This window comes from Portunus trituberculatus, chromosome 44, assembly GCF_017591435.1.
Source record: "Portunus trituberculatus isolate SZX2019 chromosome 44, ASM1759143v1, whole genome shotgun sequence".
Taxonomy (NCBI): Eukaryota; Metazoa; Arthropoda; class Malacostraca; order Decapoda; family Portunidae; genus Portunus; species Portunus trituberculatus.
Window position 1 is genome coordinate 7,818,436 of NC_059298.1, and position 21,175 is coordinate 7,839,610.

The window sequence follows — 21,175 nt, forward strand, 5'->3', positions numbered from 1 at the left end:
GATTAACAAGTAAATTAAAAGGAGAAACGGTCTTGGAGACTCAGAAAATCGTCTATGTGGCTTCAGGAAATCGTCGTGTTGAGAGAAGAAGGCGATTCTGAATACGGTGAATGACTCAGGGAAAGGTGTGTTTGTTGTGAGGGTTTGGGAAATGACATAACACAAACACGTTTTTCAAAATGAGGAACACATTTATACATCTTTTTATTGTTATTTTTTTTTCCCAGATTTAAGTGAAAAAAAAAAAAGGAGAGGAATGAATGATGTCATATGGTATACGAATCGGTGTGAGTATTTGTATGTTTGTTTGACACTTTTGTGGTTTGTTTTGGTTTTTATTATTTTTTTTTATTTTTCTCTCTCTTTTCTGACAAGCCTGAGGAAACTATTGCGTGTGCGTGTGTGAGTGTGTGTTTTGTTTGATTCAATATTTTTTCACTCTTAACTGACTGCCTGGCGGATTCGGTTTTGTTGTTTTTCAGCGAGGAATTGAAACATAATGAGTGTGAAGGAGGGAGAGAAAGGTAGGGACAAAATAAAACAGAGAGTGAGTGAGTGAGCAAGTGAGTGAGTGAGTGTTCATGGGAGGGATGGATGGATGGATGGATGGATGGATGGATGGAGGGAGGGAGGGAAGGAGACAGAAAGGATGTCACAAAAATTGAGATGCATGAATGGAATGACGTTTGATTTTTGAAATTGTCGAACGAGTGAAATGAGAATGGACGAATTGAAAACAACAACAATCTGAAAAAAGGAAAGAAATAACAACACAAACACTTGCCCCCGAAAAAAAAAAAATAAATAAAAACATCCCGACTATTTTATTCATCTATTCACCAGAGACCAAAGCAAAACGGTGAAAATAACAACGTGATATTATACAAAGTGTCAATGATATAATACCTTCTTAAAGCACGACGGATGACGAAATATAAATATGACAATAGGCGAATCAGTCAATAAGATTATATTAATATCATACAACAGTGGTACCTTTTCTCCTTTTAAGTTTTATTTATTTATATTTCTCTTAATTATTTACTCTCTGAATCAGGCCTCTGCTGCTGCTGCTGCCGCCGTGTCCCCCCTTCCTCCCTCCCCCCTCACACACTGGAGGTGGGGGAGAAATGGCGTCACACAAACAAAGAGACAAACAAGCACTAATGTCCCTCGTGGCGACACACACACACACACACACACACACACACACACACACACACACACACACATGAGCTGCGTGCACTCAGGTGTCGCCACTCACAGGTACGTCCTTCATTGTTACGTAACGCGAGAATATTTATTTATTTATTTATTTATTTATTTATTTAGTTTTACCCCATGCGCTCAGGACACCGGGAGATCGGGCGGGGGAGAGGGAGAGGGAGTAAATGAGGAGTGAGTGTGTGAGGGAGTACGATGAGGGAATGAGTGAGTACAATAAGTGAGTGAGGGAGTGCTAAGCAGTGCGCACGTCAGGCGTTAATTAAAAGGTCCTGCGGAGGAGAGAGAGGCTGAAAACAAGTAAATTTCCGTGCATGAAATAATAAAACAGTATGAGATTGATGGTAGTAGTAGTAGTAGTAGTAGTAGTAGTAGTAGTAGTAGTAGTAGTAGTAGTAGTAGTCGAAGCATAGATAGAAATAGATAGAGATAGAAATTAGGAATGACGTGATAACTATTTCTGTCCTCACGCTTAGTATAGTCAAGCGGCACCGATGATGTGTGTATGTGTGTGTGTGCCGCGTCAAGATCACCATGGACCTGCAATGTGCGTAATGAAACCATACTCTGAAATGCTCTGTTGTTTCACCACGATTATTATCAGAAGCCACCCGTATGATCAGCAGGGTTTTAAAAGTTTATTCTTGTTAATGATGGAAAAATCTTGTTAATATGTCATTACAACCATACAAAAACATTCTAAGAAACTCGTGTAGCATCACCTATAGTAAAGGCTTTTGAATGTGGTGGAGGCGCGGCGCAGAAGTGGTTCAGACTATGATGACGAAGAGACGACAGTGTGTTGTGAGTGTGCGGAGGGATACAGCGGATTGCATCATCTTGCTGAACTAATCTATCCATTTCATTTAACTGATTGTCATGGCAAACTCAGAATAGTGCCCTGGTTCTATTTCTGTGTTTGTTTTTCAGTTTGTTCATATTAGTGAAAATTCGAAGATAATCTTGAGGTGGCAGCGTCCTGTTAGTAATACTTGTGTAACCCGCACTATCTTTTACATATCTTAAAAGCAAATAAATGTGGGTTTCTTTTTACTGATCTCCTTAATATATTTTTCTGTGTTCAGGTCGAGTGAAGAATTAACGCATACTAGAATCGACCAATATAATTCAGGAACGTAAAAAGATGACTAGCAAACAGTACGAGGACGTGGGCCAGAGATCACGGTAGAGGACAGGCTATCACTATTGCTGAGGGTGACACGGGGACACCTTCCGCCGCCTCCCCTTGTGTACCTGACCCTTTTGTGCTGCCTGAATTTGGTGTGGTGTTGTGGTGTTTCTGAGCACTTCCTCGAGGTGAGTACTTTTGTTAGTTGCTTCTTGGCTAACTCGAGATCGACTGAACAGCTGGTAGGAAAATTAACTCATTTGGTGGTGTTTCATTGCATAGATGCGCACTTAGAGCTTAACTTCTAGGACTGAATATTAGCCGAGTATGTATCGCATTCATCGAATACTGATCAGTATTAATTGATACTGATAGCTCGTAATAAGAGGCGGTGTAGAGAAGGTTCATTAAGAGTTAAATGACTGAGAAGGCAGACTACTGAACTACCAAACTAGCGGAGAGAGAGAGAGAGAGAGAGGGTGTGGGAAGGGAGTAGTGGGGGCGGAGGGACAGATTGGGGAAGCGGAGAGGTGAGAGTAGGGGAACAGCTAGAAAAGATTAATTTCTATGAAATAAAGGCGAGTGAAGGTGAAGCAGCTGGTGCGGGGAGGTGGATAAGAACATTTCTGAACAAACGGTGGATATTTTAGAGCTTAGGAGGTTGGGCCTTTTAGCGGGGAAGGCTAATGACTGAAGGAAATGTTGGGAGGTATAGGCAGCAGGCTGGGCGGCGGGAACGGCGACAAAGGGAGAGGGTGAAGAAAACGAACTTGGACGTGATGGTGGTCATGAGTGAAGGCTCAGCTCAAGTCACGTAACTCGGTACCAAGTATTTTGCACACCAGGAGATGCATCTTGGGTTCTCCCTGGCTAAACACTCGTGGTAATAGAGATACGAATCACACATGAACACGTATTTTGAATCTAATTTGATCGTAACGCCCACTATTCTATTTAATTATCGCTACATATCTCTTCATAATTCAACCCTTCAGTTACAATAATGGGGTCATGCCACTTTTATCTAACGTGTCCTTAAGAATTCTAAAAAAACTTGTACGTATGCAAAGGATAAACTAGAGATTACAACTAACTACTATACATTTCAGCGGTGGACAAACGGTGTTTTTTGCAGATATCTCCTAAACGAATCGTTGGATGAGTATGATATTTCAACACACTACCCTGAACATCCGTTCGTAATTTATGGTTAACATACCACAGTGCTATATGTGTTATGTGAGGAGTTTACTGAGTGATATTACGCCTAAGCCAGTCATCATATCAAAGGTGTTATACAGAATCGGACGAGTGTGGGTACTCGTCTAACCCTCCACCACCACCACCACCACCCTGAAGAACCCCAGACCACTCCTTCTCTACCCCAGTATCGCATGACCCTCTTCCCGCTTCCTCTTCACCCCTATTCACACCATCAGCCTTCCACCTTTGATTTTTTTCCCTATTGTAATTACATACGTATAGGTATAATAGTTACATACGTCAGTATGTACATACATATCATACATTAATGATATTATTTAATACAATTGCTGGTATATGTGGACATGAAAACCAGAGTGGGTCAAACGACCGTGAAAGCAATAGCTAATTCCGCTGTTAATGGCCGTATAGCTGGATAATAAGCAACGTATCTAACAACAAAATAATATTATATATAAACTGGACCACTTTTATGATCAATAGGTAGACAGTACGCAATAAGAGTATCAACTTTTCCTAACAGTAGAAGGTCCAGGTCACAGGTAATTCCAGCACATCATGTTCACATGGTTGACCATAACGACTGCAAACATGGCTCTTCTATATACTACACGTAAACGTGCTGTTGTACAGTAATTATCAACGTGAACCACTTCTTGCCTTCATGAAATTGTACCATACTCGTTAATAATCATATCTATACATACACACTTACAGAACATTATAATGTATAAATACAGTGGTGGGAGAAGTAGGGAGGGACACAGGAGTGAGGGAGGCGAGGAGCTAGGGAGAGGAGAGGAGGGATAAAGAGGACGAGAACTTCCGAGACGGGGGAGACGTAGTAGTGGTTAGGAATGGTTTGGGTGGGTGTGTGGGGGGGGGGGCACACTTTCATTCGAATGCATCAACATGACTCGTCGGCTTTGTGTTATTTTTCACGAGTAAACTCCTCACATAACACATATAGCACTGTGGTATGTTAACCATAAATCACGAACGGATGTTCAAGGTAGTGTGTTGAAATATCATACTCATCCAACGATTCGTTTAGGAGATATCTGCAAAAAACACCGTTTGTCCACCGCTGAAATGTATAGTAGATACCGATCCTCTAAGCATATGTTAAATCCTTGCAACTATTTTTTTTTTTGAGGATTCGTTCTACCACTGTGTTTTTCCTTTCTTATATTGTAAATGAAGATGACTTATAAGTTTCATAGTGGGAGCACAGAGTACAGCAACAGTTTAGTTCCTGTCTCATGTAAGTGAGAAGAAAAAGCGTTCCAATCGATTGATTTCTCCCTTCTTTATCATTCTTTGATTTGTGTAAATAAAAAAAAAAAAGAATAACTCAAGTAGAAAATAAATGGAGGATATTTGAATGGAGTGGATGAATGAATGAATGTAGGTGATGATAATGATGGTGATGGTGGTGCCGCGGAGGACATGGAAAATAGTACTAGGGAAAGAATTTTGAGTGAGGCTGAGGAGGAGGAGGAGGGGGAGGAGGAGGAGGAAGAGGGGCTTGATGGTGTGAGGACGTGATGGTGCCTTCGCTGTGAGGTGCCAAGAAAACATGAGGTATGAACAGCGGGCGGAGCGAGGCGTGGCTGGGGCCGTGGCGAGCCTGAAGACAGTACACAGCACACGCCACCAGTGCCCTGCCACCTCGCCGCCACCCGCGCTTAACAGTAACGCCGGTCACACCAGCTAAGTAACGCTTATAACAAACACGATTCTTACGTAAGATTTTGATTCGACAGAAAAGGAAAAACTGAAAGGTACTGAACGGGACTAGAAGTGACTGACGACTCCCTGAGCTGGCTGACCCAGTCTCTGGACGCGCAGGTCTTGCCGTGGTTAATTAAAGCTTCGTCTGATTGTATCATGTCACAAACCTGCGTCGAGACGGGTCGGTCAGCGAGAGTCCCTGCTCTTGTCTCCCCATCTTCCTTATTTCTCATCGAAACTCAGGAGGGAAGGAGAGACAGATTTGTATACATTTTACACATGCGTCGCAAACAACCGAGTCGCGAACAACTCAAGGGAAACAATAGAACAGTTACAAAATATACATTACAAGGACTTGACTTTGCTGCATGTATGTAAGCATGTACGGCAATGTAGAGGAATAGTAACAGTAGTAAAAGTGGTAGTAGTAATAGTGGTAGTAGTAGCAGTAGTAGTAGTAATAGTAGTAGTCGTGTATGTCGCGAGGATGCATACATATAGCCTACATACGTACATGAACACATTAATGTAGTACGAACACTCAGCCATTCATGGAAATAACACAGGTGTGGGTCTGTCTGTCTGTTTGGCGGCGGTGAAACGAATAACAACAAAGAGCGAAGCAAGGTAAACATTCACGCCAAACAAACACAGGACTGACAGCTTGCTTCTCTCTCACACACACTTGAGGCTTACAATGTACACACACACTCGGAAATATGATGCAATACTATGATAATAATAATTTGTTACCCGGCGTTTTATTTAATAGTTTTTTTACTCCACCATTGATTAAACAAGTTTATCGAGAACTCATTTGTACCAAGCGTATGCCAACAGACGAGAGAGAGAGAGAGAGAGAGAGAGAGAGAGAGAGAGAGAGAGAGAGAGAGAGAGAGGTGAATAACAGTACGTGGCAGGGAGATGCGTCACTGACATCGGATTCTTGTGTTTATTATTGTACTGGCTGTATTGAGTTATGAAGCTATAATAACACGTTTTTTCATTCCATGACTGACGGCAGATGAGAATATGTCAAAAAGAATTAGCGGTGATCATTGTTAGTGTTAGTTCAGTGAATATGAGAGTCTTCATATACGGGTGAAGATCAGTGCGCTGCTTGCCTCCCTGCCACTCACGATGGGATGGAGAGGAATGTGTGTAATTGTTGTTCACTCATCTCTCAGTAAGTGGATGTGCGATCGTTACTCTGGTAGATACCTTCGATAATTTTGACAACATTGAGAGTATCCATTGTCATTTAATTTCATCCACGGATTTCTGATGAATCTGTTGACAGTTACTAAGTTTATGGCACATTTCAGGAATTTAAGATAGACCAGTACATGAAATACTGATTACTTCATCGGCTAGAGATTAATTATTTTTGAGGAATTAAGTAACTTTTATTCCTCAGTATGAGTTGCAATGTTATACAGATATCGACTAGTAGTATCCACCACACTTTATCACCCATCCCGCCACTGGTGAGACGTGTGAGTTAAGGTGTGTAGGTAGGTGTGTGTTGTGAGGAGGAGGAGAAGGAGGAGGAGGTATATAGTCTAGTGCCCTATTGAGATACTTCCTCAGTTCCTTCTGGAAGTACATGACCCGTGAACAGTGTGTGTGTGTGTGTTTGTGTGTGTGTGTGTGTGGAGGTCTTGTGGTGGGGCAAGTGAGTACGCCTGCCTTCACTGTTGTTGCGGGAATGATGATGGGAGTTTTGCAAACTTACTGACGTTATTTGACATTGGAAAGTAAAGTTTGGGGTACACGCCATCATTGCAAGTTGTCTGGGAGCTCACTTCTGGCTGTATTCTGAAACGTTCCGCTCTCTCACCATCACTGCTTACCATAGGCTCCATTTGAAGATACTCGTGTTTTAAGATTATTTTCAGGACTCTGGTGTTATATTGGCAACATTTCTAGTTCATCAAAAGGAAGAAACTGTCTGAAAACCCGGCTAGTTTTTTCTGTGGACTCGGAAAATTGTCGTACTGAGAAGGGAAGGCGTTTCTAAATACGGGCGTCTGTCCGTCTTTTTAACCTCAGAGCTCATGGTAGGTGACATTAATGTAGGGCAGAGTAACAACCTTACTGCGAGGTGAATATTGAATAGGTAGCGAATCATGAGTCTTGATTAGGTAATTGCGTAACTGGAGCGAACACTATATGGAATGCAATGTAACTACTTGTATTTATAATCTTAATTTATCAAAGAATTTGCAAATTTAAATCCTATCTTCCTTATAAATCGCCTGAGGTGCTGTGTACAAGATTTGAGAATATTCAGGTAGCACATTTTCTTATGCTGTAACACAAAATAAGCAAAATCACAGATAACAGTATTTTCTGATCATGATTTGGATTCTCGTTGCATTTTTCCACCGACAAGTTATTTGAAACCCATACAGTTAGACTCAGTTCCTTGATAATAAAAGCGAATACATAGACTTTCTTGTACTTTGCTTTGGAGACGCGCGTGAAGGAAGGGTAGAGGCGGCGAGGTGTGTCAAGGGGGTTGAAAGGATAACAGGGACGCGAGGCAGGCGTTGGGAGCTGAAAGTTATGAGGGTGTGTTTGTTTGTTTGTGTGTGTGTGTGTGTGTGTGTGTGTGTGTGTGTGTGTGTGTGTGTGTGTGTGTGTGTGTGTGTGTGTGTGTGTGTAGACCTGTTGCTCAGCGAGACAGGGTGTAGGTGTTGGTGGTAGTAGCCGTGGTGAGTGTGCTGGAATTAACAGTGCTTGAGGTAGTAGTAGTAGTAGTAGTAGTAGTAGTAGTAGTAGTAGTAGTAGTAGTAGTAGTAGTAGTAGTAGTAGTAGTAGTAGTAGTAGCAGTAGTAATAGTAGTAGTAATAGTAATCAAATGATAAAGGTATGAGAGGAAGAGATATTATTAACAGTATCTTTGCTATACATTATTATTGGCAGCAATAGTAACAGTATTAATATTTTTATAGTAGTAAGGTAAAGCCAGCTCCATCCTCATGTGCGCGCGGGCGCATTTTTCTGTGTGTGTGTGTGTGTGTGTGTGTGTGTGTGTGTGTGTGTGTGTGTGTGAAGCATAAACAGCAGAATCAAGAGAAAACTTACATAGGGTCGCAACTCGTAGTCATAATATTATATAATATACATATATAAAAAACTATTCTCATTAGAAGCTAAAACAAATATACCAACGTAATTTGAACCTTCACCTTTGAACTGAGGGCTTGGTACTCTCTATCAATACCTATGATAACGTAGTATATACACTCTGCAATAATCGTTTGTATAATATATAATGATAAAAAAGGATAATTTTAGGGCGTCTTTGGTATTGAGATCACTATCACTCGCAGTCCGCGGAGGGCGCTCATCACAGATAGACACGCACCGCCCACCGCCACTTACCATTAATAATAATTATATTATTACTATCATTAGCATTAGTATTATTTATATGTAACCTTTCAAAGTTAGTCGTGAAGCCAAAAAGTTGTTTAAAAGTTAATAATGTTGATAGCTATTATAAATGGGGCAAAAAACCTATGTGTATATATGTATACTCGCGAGAATACAAAATGTTAATGAGAATTCGTTGATGTACAAACTGCACCCGGGCACGGCCACCCGGGGACGAGAAGGAAACCAAAGACCGACCACTCGAGTCACGTGGATCATCTTAACCCTAAATAAATGTTATTCGATAAGAGAATCTCCCGAAAGGGGTTTGTTTTGCCATGACAATGATCTTTTAACACATCGAGATGAAGAAACGCACAATATTCTTGAACACACAGTCACAGCAAGCGGGAAAAATATATATATGTTATCACCTAAAATGGATGATGAAAAACCTGGAAATTTCTTCTATTCTACCGAGAAAAAGGTTTGACCATGTTTTGTATAGTAAACGGGGTAGTCGTTAATAAGAAATTGGACATGAGGAGCACCAGAGTTTATATAATGTTTAGTAGAGCTACAGTTTGTCGGTTCGTCAGGGTCGGGGCGCCCTTTCAGCGTCACCCTGCCAGCCTGCTGTTACTGTTGCTGCTGCCACCTTTAGTTCAGCTACACCGCCCTTCTTTCGCGCCCACTGTGAGCCTCTTTGGACTCCGGGCAGGCTGGGTGCGACACGCGAGCACACACACAGACACACACACGTGCCAGCATCGCGGCAGCAGCTGGTCCGGAGCTGGCAGAGTTTGGGCGCGCCTCAAGGTGTGGCGCCCCAACCTACACTACTTACGCCACTGCGAGTCTTTCACTAGTGTCTGAGGTATTATTATGGCGGCGGGGCAGTTCCCTTATCGCTAAACAGGTTACCGGTAATTAGTACAAACACCTGGGGTTGAGCCCACGCGCTGGAGTGATACTTGAGGAAATACTGCTCAGTTGGCTGCCTTGTACCGTGCGCTGCCTCTCGACGTGTGTCTCTATCGCTTCATCTTTCGTCAGGATAGGACAGGACAGAGAGGAAAGCCCTGAGGATTTGGAGAGAGGAAACAAAAAGCCCTGTGGTGAATATACTGACACTGTTGTTGTCCTGCTTTGGTGTTGTGGGAGTCGCCGAGTAACAAACCACTGCTGCCGTGACGTGAGCAGACGGCATCGTGTGCCCCTCTGTGATGGGTCAGGCTTGGTCCGCACGTCACTGCAGTGTTCGTCAGGGCGGCAGTGAACGGAGATCATTCTTATGGTTTCTGTGGAGTTGATATTGTTGTTGTCTTGATGCATCGGCGTATGCTGGTGTGGTGGTGTGCGCGGGAGGAATCCTGTAGAGGGCGGGCTGCGCAGTGTCGCCTCCCCACCCTCCTCCCTCTTATCGTCTCTCGGCGGGTGTGGGAGGGAGGGCAAGGGATGATGCCACGTTGTAACTCACCTTGCTATTCGTTGTTTAAGTCTGTTGCTCTTCTTCCTCCTTGCTTCATTCACGCGATCACTCAAGCTTCCACCAGATAACTGTCCTCTAACTATGAGGTGCTTGATTTTTTCAGTCTTTCTCTTTCCTTGCTTTTCCTTTGTTGATTTCTTCTATTCGGAGTTCATTATGCAGGTGTTCGGCTATGGCTTGGGCTTAGGCTGTTCTTTCTCGCTCTGTCTCGCTGTGTGGTGTCTCTCGTCTTCCTTGTGAGATTGAGAAAGACAATCCTTACTGATTAGTTTTGTTATTGTGTGTTATTGATTGATTTTTAAGATTATTATTATTATTATTATTATTATTATTATTATTATTATTATTATTATTACTATTATTATTTTGTTATTATTATTATTATCATTACTGTCCTTGTTATTACTGTTGTTAAAAGGAAAAGCACCACCTCACGTATTAATTATTTCTACTTTGAGTTGAAAAAAGGCTCCGTTTTGCTGTTTTCTTTATTTGTTCTGCACCTTTGTTTTGTTCCCTTGGTTGTTGTTTTTGTTTCCATTCCTTGTGCTGATTGTTTCCTGTTGTGTTTGTTGTTTTGTTATCTTCTCGTGCCACCTGTTGCCATGAAGTACTCGAGCATTGTGTACAGTACTTCCATCTCCACTTTGTATTGTTCATTATACACAGTTTTATATCACCACTTGTGTCTCTCCTACGTTCCTCTTCCTACACCCCGGCCATCACACACACACACACACACACACACACACACACACACACACACACACACACACACACACACTTATCGCTACTTCATTATGTACACTATATTATGATTTGTCGGCCTCTGGTTTATCACTCCGCGCTGTGGTCCTTTTCTTCTTTCTCCTCCTCCTCCTCCTCTTCTTCTTTTTCCTTTTCCTCCTACTTCTCCCTCTCCTTTTCCTATATTTATATCCTCCTTCTCTTCCTCCTGCTTCTTCTCCTCTTTCATTTCCGATTATCTCACTTACACGTTTTCATTTTATTGTACATAATTGTTTTTTTTTTGTTTAATTTTCGTATTCATGATTTCATTTATTCATTTTTCATCTTCTCTAGTCATTCACTCCTTTTCGCTACCATCTCTTCTTTCTTTCTTCTCTTTCTGACACTATTGCCATAATTTTCACCTTTCATTTGCACACATCCTTCTTTTATGCTTTTTCTTAATTTTTCTTATGCATTCATTTATTTATATTTCCTATGCGCAAACACCATAAGTTAATTTCATCTTCATCATTTCTTACTTTTCTTCATAATGAGACGAACTCCTGTCTTCAACTTCCGTATCTCACTACCATTTATTATATTTTTACGACTAAATGTGGTACTGGAGAAGCTGTTAATTCTTTGATCTTATTCACTTCCTTTATTTCCTTCCTATCTTTCTTCCTATTTTTGAAGATGCGCAGTTTTCCTTCCATGTCTTTTCATATCACGTATACTGAGCTTCTTCACACCCCTCGTTTTCCTCCTCCTCGTTGTACTCTTGCTTCTCCGCTTCTCCCTTCAGCTTACATTGGTCGGAGTGGTGGTGGTGGTTGTGGTGATGGTGGTGGTGGTGGTGGGTTTGTTTCAGTGCTTCTGGTAGCCTCGTCTGGAGCAGTCCTCGCCTTCCATAGCACACTCCAGCTTCACTCTGGCGATGATGGCGCTCACCATTGCCTCCTCTTGCTGTCTCTTGGCTTCCTCCATCGACTTGTTCACCGTCTGCCAATCTCTCTTCCTTGGCCGCTCCCCGCACGATGGCTTCACCCTGCAGGAGGAGGTGGTGGAAGTAGTGAAGGGTGTGACAGAGTGTGTGGGTGCAAGGTGGAAGGGTGGTTAGGTGAGTAGGAGGGAAAGAGAAAGATAGGTTTTAGTTTTAAAGGGTTTTGTTTATTTTGTGTGTGTGTGTGTGTGTGTGTGTGTGTGTGTGTGTGCTTTGTTGTTGCTTTTAATTAACTCTGTTCTCTGTTCCCGGCCCAGATCTGTGTCAAGCTATCTTTTACAAACCAATTCTTTTTCATTCCATCCTCAACTATTATATTAATTTTTAACATTCTTTCGCTTGTCTGTCAATATCTTCAACTTTTCCTGTAACCTTTCATTTCTTTATTTGACTGCTATGCTATTTAAACGCACCATAGTTTTTCTTCACTCTTAAATCTAAACACAAGTTCTCTTCACTCAAGCAACTCGAACAAAAATAATCCACCTGACAATTCCCAACAAACCTTTACCCACTCACTTTGCGTGTTTGACTTCCATATGTGTCTCGTATCCCTTCTTACTCTTGTACACCACGCCGCAATCGTCGCAGCGGTAGAGGGCCGTGGCGTGCGTCTTGTACTTGTGGCGGTACCAGTGGTTTCGCGACGGCAGCAGCTCCCCGCACAACTTGCACGTCGCCGTTCCGTTACTGTTCAGCACGTAGTCAAGGGTAACGTTTTGCTCCAGCTCGTTACCATCACAGGAGTCTATCACCTGAGGGAACGAGAGGTGTGTTAGGTGAGGTCTAAATAGATAGATAGGTAGGTATGTAAATATTGATAGATAGATAGATAGATAGATAGATAGATAGATAAATAGATAGATAGATAGACTGATTGATTGATAGATAAAAAGAAAGATTGATTATTAAGAGCATAGATAATGTTGTGTTAGGCGAGGTATTTGACTGACTGACTGACTGATTGACTTACTAACTGATTGATTTAAGAACGGGATCATGTACTGAAAGAGAGAGAGAGAGAGAGAGAGAGAGAGAGAGAGAGAGAGAGAGAGAGAGAGAGAGAGAGAGAGAGAGAGAGAGAGAGAGGCAGGGAGGGTCGTCAGGGGGGTAAATACATCGGAACATCATCAGCCATGCTCTCTGTAATGCACTAAAGGTGGTCTGTCCGTTAATTAGTATTGAACGACAGCCAACGACCAGTGTGTATGTGTGTGTGTGTGTGTGTGTGTGTGTGTGTGTGTGTGTGTGTGTGTGTGTGTGTGTGTGTGTTGGGTTGCTATTAGTCTCAGGTAGCGGAATATATTGTATGTTATATATATATATATATATATATATATATATATATATATATATATATATATATATATATATATATATATATATATATATATATATATATATATATATATATATATATATATATATATATATATATATATATATATATATATATATATATATATATATATATATATATATATATCTTGTGATGGTTGAAAAGAAAAATATTCAAATGAAGAAAAAAATACACTGAAAATTTGGAAAAGATACTGAATTCATAACTACTAATAATCATGTATACAGTAATTGTTATAAGACAACTTCCTATTTAACACTCTTATCTCAATTCATCGTACCATTACTCACATGCCCAAGCATTAATTGTCTTACTTTGCAAGAGAAGTGAATACTCTTGTTTGCAGAAGGACGGGAGGAGAGAGGGAGAGGGAGGAAGGGGGGAACAGTTAGGGAGAGAGCAAGAGCTTGGGAGAGAGAGAGAGAGAGAGAGAGAGAGAGAGAGAGAGAGAGAGAGAGAGAGAGAGAGAGAGACGTACCAGGTCGAGGGGCACTTGTTGAATGGGCGCGAGTATGGAGGGGAGGCTGGGCGTGGTGAGCAGCGGCGTGGGCGTGGTGGCAGGCGTGACTGCTGGCGTGGTGGTGGGCGTGCCAGGCGTCGGAGTGGGCGTGGGTCTCTCCTGCTTGATAGGCGTGGACCCTCTCACCACCCCTCCCTCGGCCGTCCAGATGTCCGGCACACAACACACCTCTGTGGGCGGCACGGGCGTTAGTATGGCGTGGAAGTGGAGTTTGATGGCGTGTTGGGCGGGAGACATGGTGTTAATGGCAGCGTGATGGCGGTCGTTGGGTGCGGATGGCAGTGTGTGGATGAGGTGTTGGCAGGCACTGAGAATGGCACTATTGAGAGGCGCAGTGTGATGGCAGTGGGCGGGTTAGTGAGAGGGAGACGCACTGGATACTGTGTTTGAAGGGGAAAAGTGCTGATCTGAGAGGGGTGTGTGTGCTTGAGTGAGGGAATATGCTGTGTTGCGAGGAATGGTAGTGTGTTGAGAGGGAAGTCTTGTTTTGAGAGGGATGCTTGTGTGCTAAGAGGCTGACCACTGTGTTGTAATGTGTGTATAGGTGCTGTTTCCTGGAGTTTAGTGTTTTAGAATCGTATTTTCTCGTATTATTTGTATCTGGATGTAGTGAGGAGACAACACACACTGAGAGAGATGGATGGATTAATTGACAGTCAGTTACTTGAAAGGTTGATGGATACATATGCTAATATTTTACTAGCCCCTGAAACACACACACACACACACACACACACACACACACACACACACACACACACACACACACACACACACACACACACACACACACACACACACACACACACACACACACACACACACACACACACACTCTCTCTCTCTCTCTCTCTCTCTCTCTCTCTCTCTCTCTCTCTCTCTCTCTCTCTCTCTCTCTCTCTCTCTCTCTCTCTCTCTCTCTCCACACACACACACACACACACACACACACACACACACACACAATTACACATTAACTTCAAAATTTGTTCCGACTTCCTCTAACTTCTACATAGAAATTAGAAAACTTACACTAAATATATAAACTAAATTAATTATTATCTTAGGAGACTTTAATGTATTTTTTATCAACCTAATGTTCTGTCTATCCACGTGAAATCATAGTGTCTGGACTAAAACGTTATTTTGTTAGTTAGTTTGTCTGAGAATTGAACAGTCAGTCTTTCACGAGTCAGTAGTTTGTTGATGATGATGATGTTGATGATAATGATGATGATGATGATGAGAGGAGGAGGATAATGATGATGAGGATGAAGATGAGAAGAAGGAAGAGGAGAAGGAGGAGGAGGAGGAGACAGAGGAGGAACACTAAAGAAAAACTAATAACAGCTGACTTGTTGACCCTTACGAGGTGTCTTGTGAAGGAAGAGGAAGAGGAATAGAAGGAGATGAAGGCATGACAGATGGAAGACTTGAAATAAAGAGAAATATACTTAAATATCTGAGAATAATAATAATGATAATAATAATAATAACAACAGCAACAACAACAACGACTGCGACAACAGACGAACAGACACAACAAAGCCAGCGACAAAACAAGACACGGTAATAACAAGATTTCGCTCGCTGCCTTCACTCTATTACTCTTGAGTCTCCCCTTGAGAAACGCCTTTATAGAAAATTGGATGAAAGGATAATGTCTGTGTTATGTTTGATCCCTTCATCCACTTCTAGCATGAGACAGAGAGAGAGAGAGAGAGAGAGAGAGAGAGAGAGAGAGAGAGAGAGAGAGAGAGAGAGGCTTCGTGACCTTTCACAATACCTGGAAAATCTCACCTGACCTTCATGTGACCTAGACTAACCTGTGTTGTCAAGGATGCGGGCGTGGCCAGAGAGAGAGAGAGAGAGAGAGAGAGAGAGAGAGAGAGAGAGAGAGAGAGAATTCTTCACAGTTGTATATAAGTTGATGACATCTCTCTCTCTCTCTCTCTCTATATATATATATATATATATATATATATATATATATATATATATATATATATATATATATATATATATATATATATATATATATCTATCTATCTATCTATCTCTCATGTTCTCTGTAACTAATGATACATTTAGATATCATATATACGAGTAATTCTATTTATACTTTGAACATTTGTATCTTTTGTATTTAATTACTGATGATGAGAACAGACGGACTGCCAGACACACACACACACACACACACACACACACACACACACACACACACACACACACACACACACACACACACACACACACACACACACACACACACACACACACACACACACACACACACACACACACACACACACACACACACACACACACACACATCACGACCCGAATGCAACATAAAATCATGGAAGAATCAATGCAATATTTGTGGGTAACATGTACCTGAATTATTCACTCGGGTGCTAAGTGCTGGTTGCATTTCTGTCCGTGTGTTTGTCTGTCTGTCCGTCCCTGTCTGTCTATCTGCGCGTGTCAGTCTTTGTTTTACCTGTCTGTTTAATCTGATTTCCTTTACTTCTCTTCTCTTCCTTTGTGATTCTTTCCTTCCCGTTAATTTTCTGTTCCATTAATGATTTTTTTTCATTTACTGTTCTTTTATTTCATGTTCCTTCACTTTTCTTATGTTTTCTTTGCTTTCTTTCACTTTCTATTACTTTCTTTTCTTGCGTCTCTCTCTCTCTCTCTCTCTCTCTCTCTCTCTCTCTCTCTCTCTCTCTCTCTCTCTCTCTCTCTCGTTTTCAAGTAAACACAGTGCATAATATTCTTCCTCTTCCTTCCCTGCCATTATTAGTAAAGATCCAATGCAGAGTTGGTGTCCACTCATCCTAATGGACTTTTCGTTACCTGTTGCTATGTTGGTTTTGCTTCTCTTCCTGTTATTTCTTTACTTGTTTTTTTTTTTTTCTTTTATTTGGTTTTTCCTCCTTCACCTCTTCCTCCTCCATTTCTCTTCCTCGTTTCACATTATTGTTTGGTGTTTTTGTATTTCCTTCTTTTTGTGCTCCTCGTTTTCATTTCACGTCTTCTTCCTTAAGTCTCCTCTTTTAGCTCCTTCTCTGTATTTCCGTAGTAATAATAACCTTAACTACTACTGCTACTACTACTGCTACTACTACTGCTACTACTACTACTACTACTACTACTACTACTACTACTACTACTACTACTACTACTACTACTACTACTACTACTACTACTACTGCTACTATCCTTCTAATCACCCATCACATTTATACCCCATAGCTTAAAGTACTTTAGGAAAACACAGAGCGAAGAATGTCTTACAATACAAACTGCTTAGTACAACGGAAAGAGGAAAGGGCGCAGCACGTATAAAGGGAGCAATACATACACACACACACACACACACACACACACACACACACACACACACACACACACACACACACTGTAACGCTGTAAATCTTCCCTCCCAGTATTGATCGCCAGTGAGGATGTAATGCGAGGCTTCCGCGAAAAACGTGACGCAAACGATCGCACGAATATTTTGGAGTGAGTCACGCTGAGTTATCTACGTAATGTGTGTGTACGTGTTCCCCTTGTTAGGTGTCCATTTACTGCGTTTTATTAGTGTTTCGCAGCTCAGACGCGATTCCTTTTGGATGTTTTTGTAACAGAGAGTGATTACAGGAGAAAGAAGCCATTTATTTATCTATTTATCTTATTAATCTTTTACGTGTAAAAACCGGACATTGACTGGGAAATATAGGAAGAAAGGAACGTCGAATGTTTCTGCTCCCCTCCTTGGAAATAAAGATGGGAGAGAGAGAGAGAGAGAGAGAGAGAGAGAGAGAGAGAGAGAGAGAGAGAGAGAGAGAGAGAGAGAAAGAAGCTTGATCCAATATTTTCTTTTTCTTGCCTCTGCTTTGTAAATTGGGGAAACGTAACCGTGAAGGAATAAAGAAAGTGAAGCAGTGAGAGCAGAACACAGACAGAGAAGTATAGATGAGGCCACAATGTTTTACTGGGTGTGGCTTAGAATAGACAGGTAAATGACTGACTGACAGGGACGAGGTGGCCAAGGCTGGAAGAAGCTTTCGTGCTGCAGTCCAATCACGGTATAACTATTTCTGTGTACAATAGTTTCGAAGTGCGAGTATACACATATTTGCACTCCACCCTCTGCTATCTATTCGTTCCTTCATCCTATACATCAATGTGAGGCGCTTATTCTGTATTGGTTAGAGTTCTTATACATTTCCATCTCTCACCTTGATAACTTTGAACAGGCCGTGGTGTTTCATTTATTCGTATGTTTTCTTTGGTGTTTTCCAGTGTTTCTTTGGGTTTTGTTTTTAGGATTCCAGTGATAGTTTGATGATTTCCAGAGTGTTTTAGTGACTTCACTGATGATACTTTGATGATTTCTAGAATGGTTTCCAGAATGTTTTTATGGTTCCAGTGATAGTATAATGCGAAATTTCTAGAATGTTCTTCAGTGTCTGAATCCTTGTGACGGTTCCATAGGGTTTCTAAGGTATATAGATTTATGATTGTAGTGATAGTTTAAAAAATCATTCTACACCATCAGCAGAGAGAGAGAGAGAGAGAGAGAGAGAGAGAGAGAGAGAGAGAGAGAGAGAGAGAGATCCATGAAACCTAGTCTAATCATCTATGTGGCCTTAGGAAAGAGTTGTGATGATCCAGCAGTGTTTGAGGAATCTTGGCAAATGTGGTGTGCTATACTGGTGTCTGTACTATGGTATGTAATCTGGTTCTCTTCTGCCTCTCTCCAGGGCATCACTGTTCTCCGGCTCTGTATGATTTAATCGAATTCCACCTAAAAGTTTTTGAGTTGCTTTTGTTCTCTTTCGCTTCTCTTTTCACTTATTATCGTTCTTGATCTGGTTCTTCTTCGACATCTATTCTCCCTTTCTCATTCCAGTTTTTTCTCTTATTTTGTCCTCTTTTACTTTCCTCTTCAATCCAATTAATTTTTCTTTATCTTTCCCTCACTTTTTCTCATTTTTCGTCCTTTCATTTTCTTGTTTTTTCCCTTCTTTTCACATTGCTTTTTTCTCCATCCTCATCTATCCCTTCCATTCCTGCTATTTCTTTTCCTTCCGTATCTTTCCTTTCCCTCCGCCGCCTACTTTATTCCCATTCCTTTCCCTCTTATTCTCTTCCACCTTAGCATCCACTCTTCCTTTATCTAATCATCTCCTTCGTGCTTCCTCTCTCCTCTCTCCCTTCGTCCTTGCTCGTGTGTGTGTGTGTGTGTGTGTGTGTGTGTGTGTGTGTGTGTGTGTGAGAGTTTTTATTATTAGGATTCGAGTATCTCTCTCTCTCTCTCTCTCTCTCTCTCTCTGGAGCCTCATTAATGCTTACAAGTGCGGCACGTAGACTGATTATCATTTGTAAGTGTAGTCTCATTATTCTCTTGCACGCCAATCATTTCTCCGGACGCGTCATTAGAGCGGTATTATTATTATTATTATTATTATTATTATTATTATTATTATTATTATTATTATTATTATTATTGTAATTATTATTATTATTATTACTATTGTTATTATTATTGTTGTTATTATTATTTCTGTTGTTGTTGTTTTATTATTATTATTGTAACTTATTGTAGTAGTAGTAGTAGTAGTAGTAGTAGTAGTAGTAGTAGTAGTAGCAGCAGCAGCAGCAGCAGTAGCAGTGGTAGTAGTAGTAGTAGTAGTAGTAGTAGTAGTAGTGGTTGTTGTGGTGGTGGTAGTAATGCTCTGGTGGATGTGGCAGTGGTGGTGGCAGTGGTGGTGGTGGTGGTAGTGGTGGTAGTAGTGGTGGTAGCAGCAGTAGTAGTAGTAGTAGTGGTGGTGGTGGTGGTAGTAGTAGTAGTAGTAGTAGTAATGCAGCAGCAGCAGCAGCAGCAGCAGTAGTAGTAGTGTAGGGTGGTAGTGGTACAGTAGTAGTAGTAGTAGTAGTAGTAGCAGCAGCAGCAGCAGCAGCAGCAGCAGCAGCAGCAGTAGCAGTAGTAGTAGCAATAGTAGTAATAGTAGTATTCATTATGGTAATAAAAGTTTGATTAATTAACCCTTATTTCCTCTTTTCAGATCAGAGACGAGAATTGGAACAGGTTACAAGACGATGACGGAGAAATGTACGTAGTATTTATATTTCTGATAATTATTATTATTATTACCTTTCTGTCATGTTTGTTTTTCATCGTTACGATCATTTCGGGCGTGTCTAACTAGACCTGCACTTTCCTCTTAGTGCAGAAGACATCGATATAGAAAGCAGATAAGAGAAATTGATCAGCGGAAATTAATTGATTAATCAAATACGAATGAAGAGACAACGTAATTGAGATAATTAAATATTTAAATGATGGGAGAATAAATCAGCTAACCAAGCAACTGATGAAGAAGGAATGAGTGAAAATAAGTAGATAAGAAAAATTCCTCTCTTTCCTATATTTTTAAATCTTCCAGTAAACATACTAGATGAAAATATAAGCTAGACATCGCTTGGTATCGCGCTTGTGTATATCGATTAGCCCCGCTCTGCAACAGGTAACCTTGCTAAACTGTACACCGTCTCTTGTCAGGCAGAGCTGTTTCACGTATGTTCAAGAAGCGCCATCTGACCTCTCTCCTACTACCATTAACCCCCTCACTACCATGACACGTTTTCATATTTTATCTGGTTACTATTAGGTGATTTTATATAACTTCAGAAACTCATGTGGGGTATAAAATAATGAAGACTCTGGACCTTTAACTTTCTTACTTCCGTTAACCCTTCCTAATGTAAATAAAATCGTCTAGTCACACCCAAAGCTCATGGTAAAAATGCATCCCAATATTTAAAGGGTTAACACAACTTTCAACCGTGTCGTGAGTGCAACACCTTTCAAGCCAAAGTATTTCGTGTATTTGATCACATTTACCTTGTTTTCTTATGGTCTGTTGAAGATGAAGCTTTGAATTTTTCTTACTTTAAGTCGTATTCATAAGTTACTTGTCAGTCACTTTATGTTTTAGGAAGATTAGAAAAATTACCTTTAAAATCTTGTATGTAGGTTAGTATATCATTTGTTTAGTGTTGATCTAGCGTGCCCCACCCTTCTACTCCTCGTGTCTGGTCATTAATTAGCGGTCCCATTAGCCAGTATTAGGTCCATAACACACCTCACCTACCCTTCTCCTGCTCCTCCCTCGTCCCCAGTAACCTCACCGCTGTACCATAATCATAAACAATGGCAAATGTGGAAAGACTAATAATTCTTGAGGGAGGAAGAGTTGGAAGTTTTTTGCACTCTCTTTTTATTCTTTACCTATGTAAGAAAGACAGTTGGTTAAGCAAAAAAAAAAAAGGAAGTAAAAGGTTAGGTAGATGGATAGAAG

At 41.0% G+C, this 21,175-nt stretch overlaps 1 protein-coding gene and 1 long non-coding RNA gene across 2 annotated transcripts in view; one reads left to right on the plus strand and one right to left on the minus strand.

The window, feature by feature from the left end:
• The first annotated feature begins 2,402 nt into the window (after positions 1–2,402).
• The window catches only part of LOC123518554, a 33,152-nt gene continuing 14,379 nt past the window's right edge, over positions 2,403–21,175 (plus strand). Inside the window, exons 1-2 of the long non-coding RNA XR_006678817.1 lie at positions 2,403–2,541; positions 19,880–19,926. This is a non-coding gene — a long non-coding RNA (uncharacterized LOC123518554). The remainder of the gene's footprint in view (positions 2,542–19,879; positions 19,927–21,175) is intronic.
• The window catches only part of LOC123518552 (protein tramtrack, alpha isoform-like), a 140,913-nt gene continuing 127,623 nt past the window's right edge, over positions 7,886–21,175 (minus strand). The window contains exons 6-8 of the mRNA XM_045279390.1: positions 13,758–13,969; positions 12,439–12,674; positions 7,886–11,964 (exon numbers count right to left, since the gene is read on the minus strand). Coding sequence (XP_045135325.1) covers positions 11,784–11,964; positions 12,439–12,674; positions 13,758–13,969 — 629 coding nt within the window. The 3' untranslated portion in view covers positions 7,886–11,783. The remainder of the gene's footprint in view (positions 11,965–12,438; positions 12,675–13,757; positions 13,970–21,175) is intronic.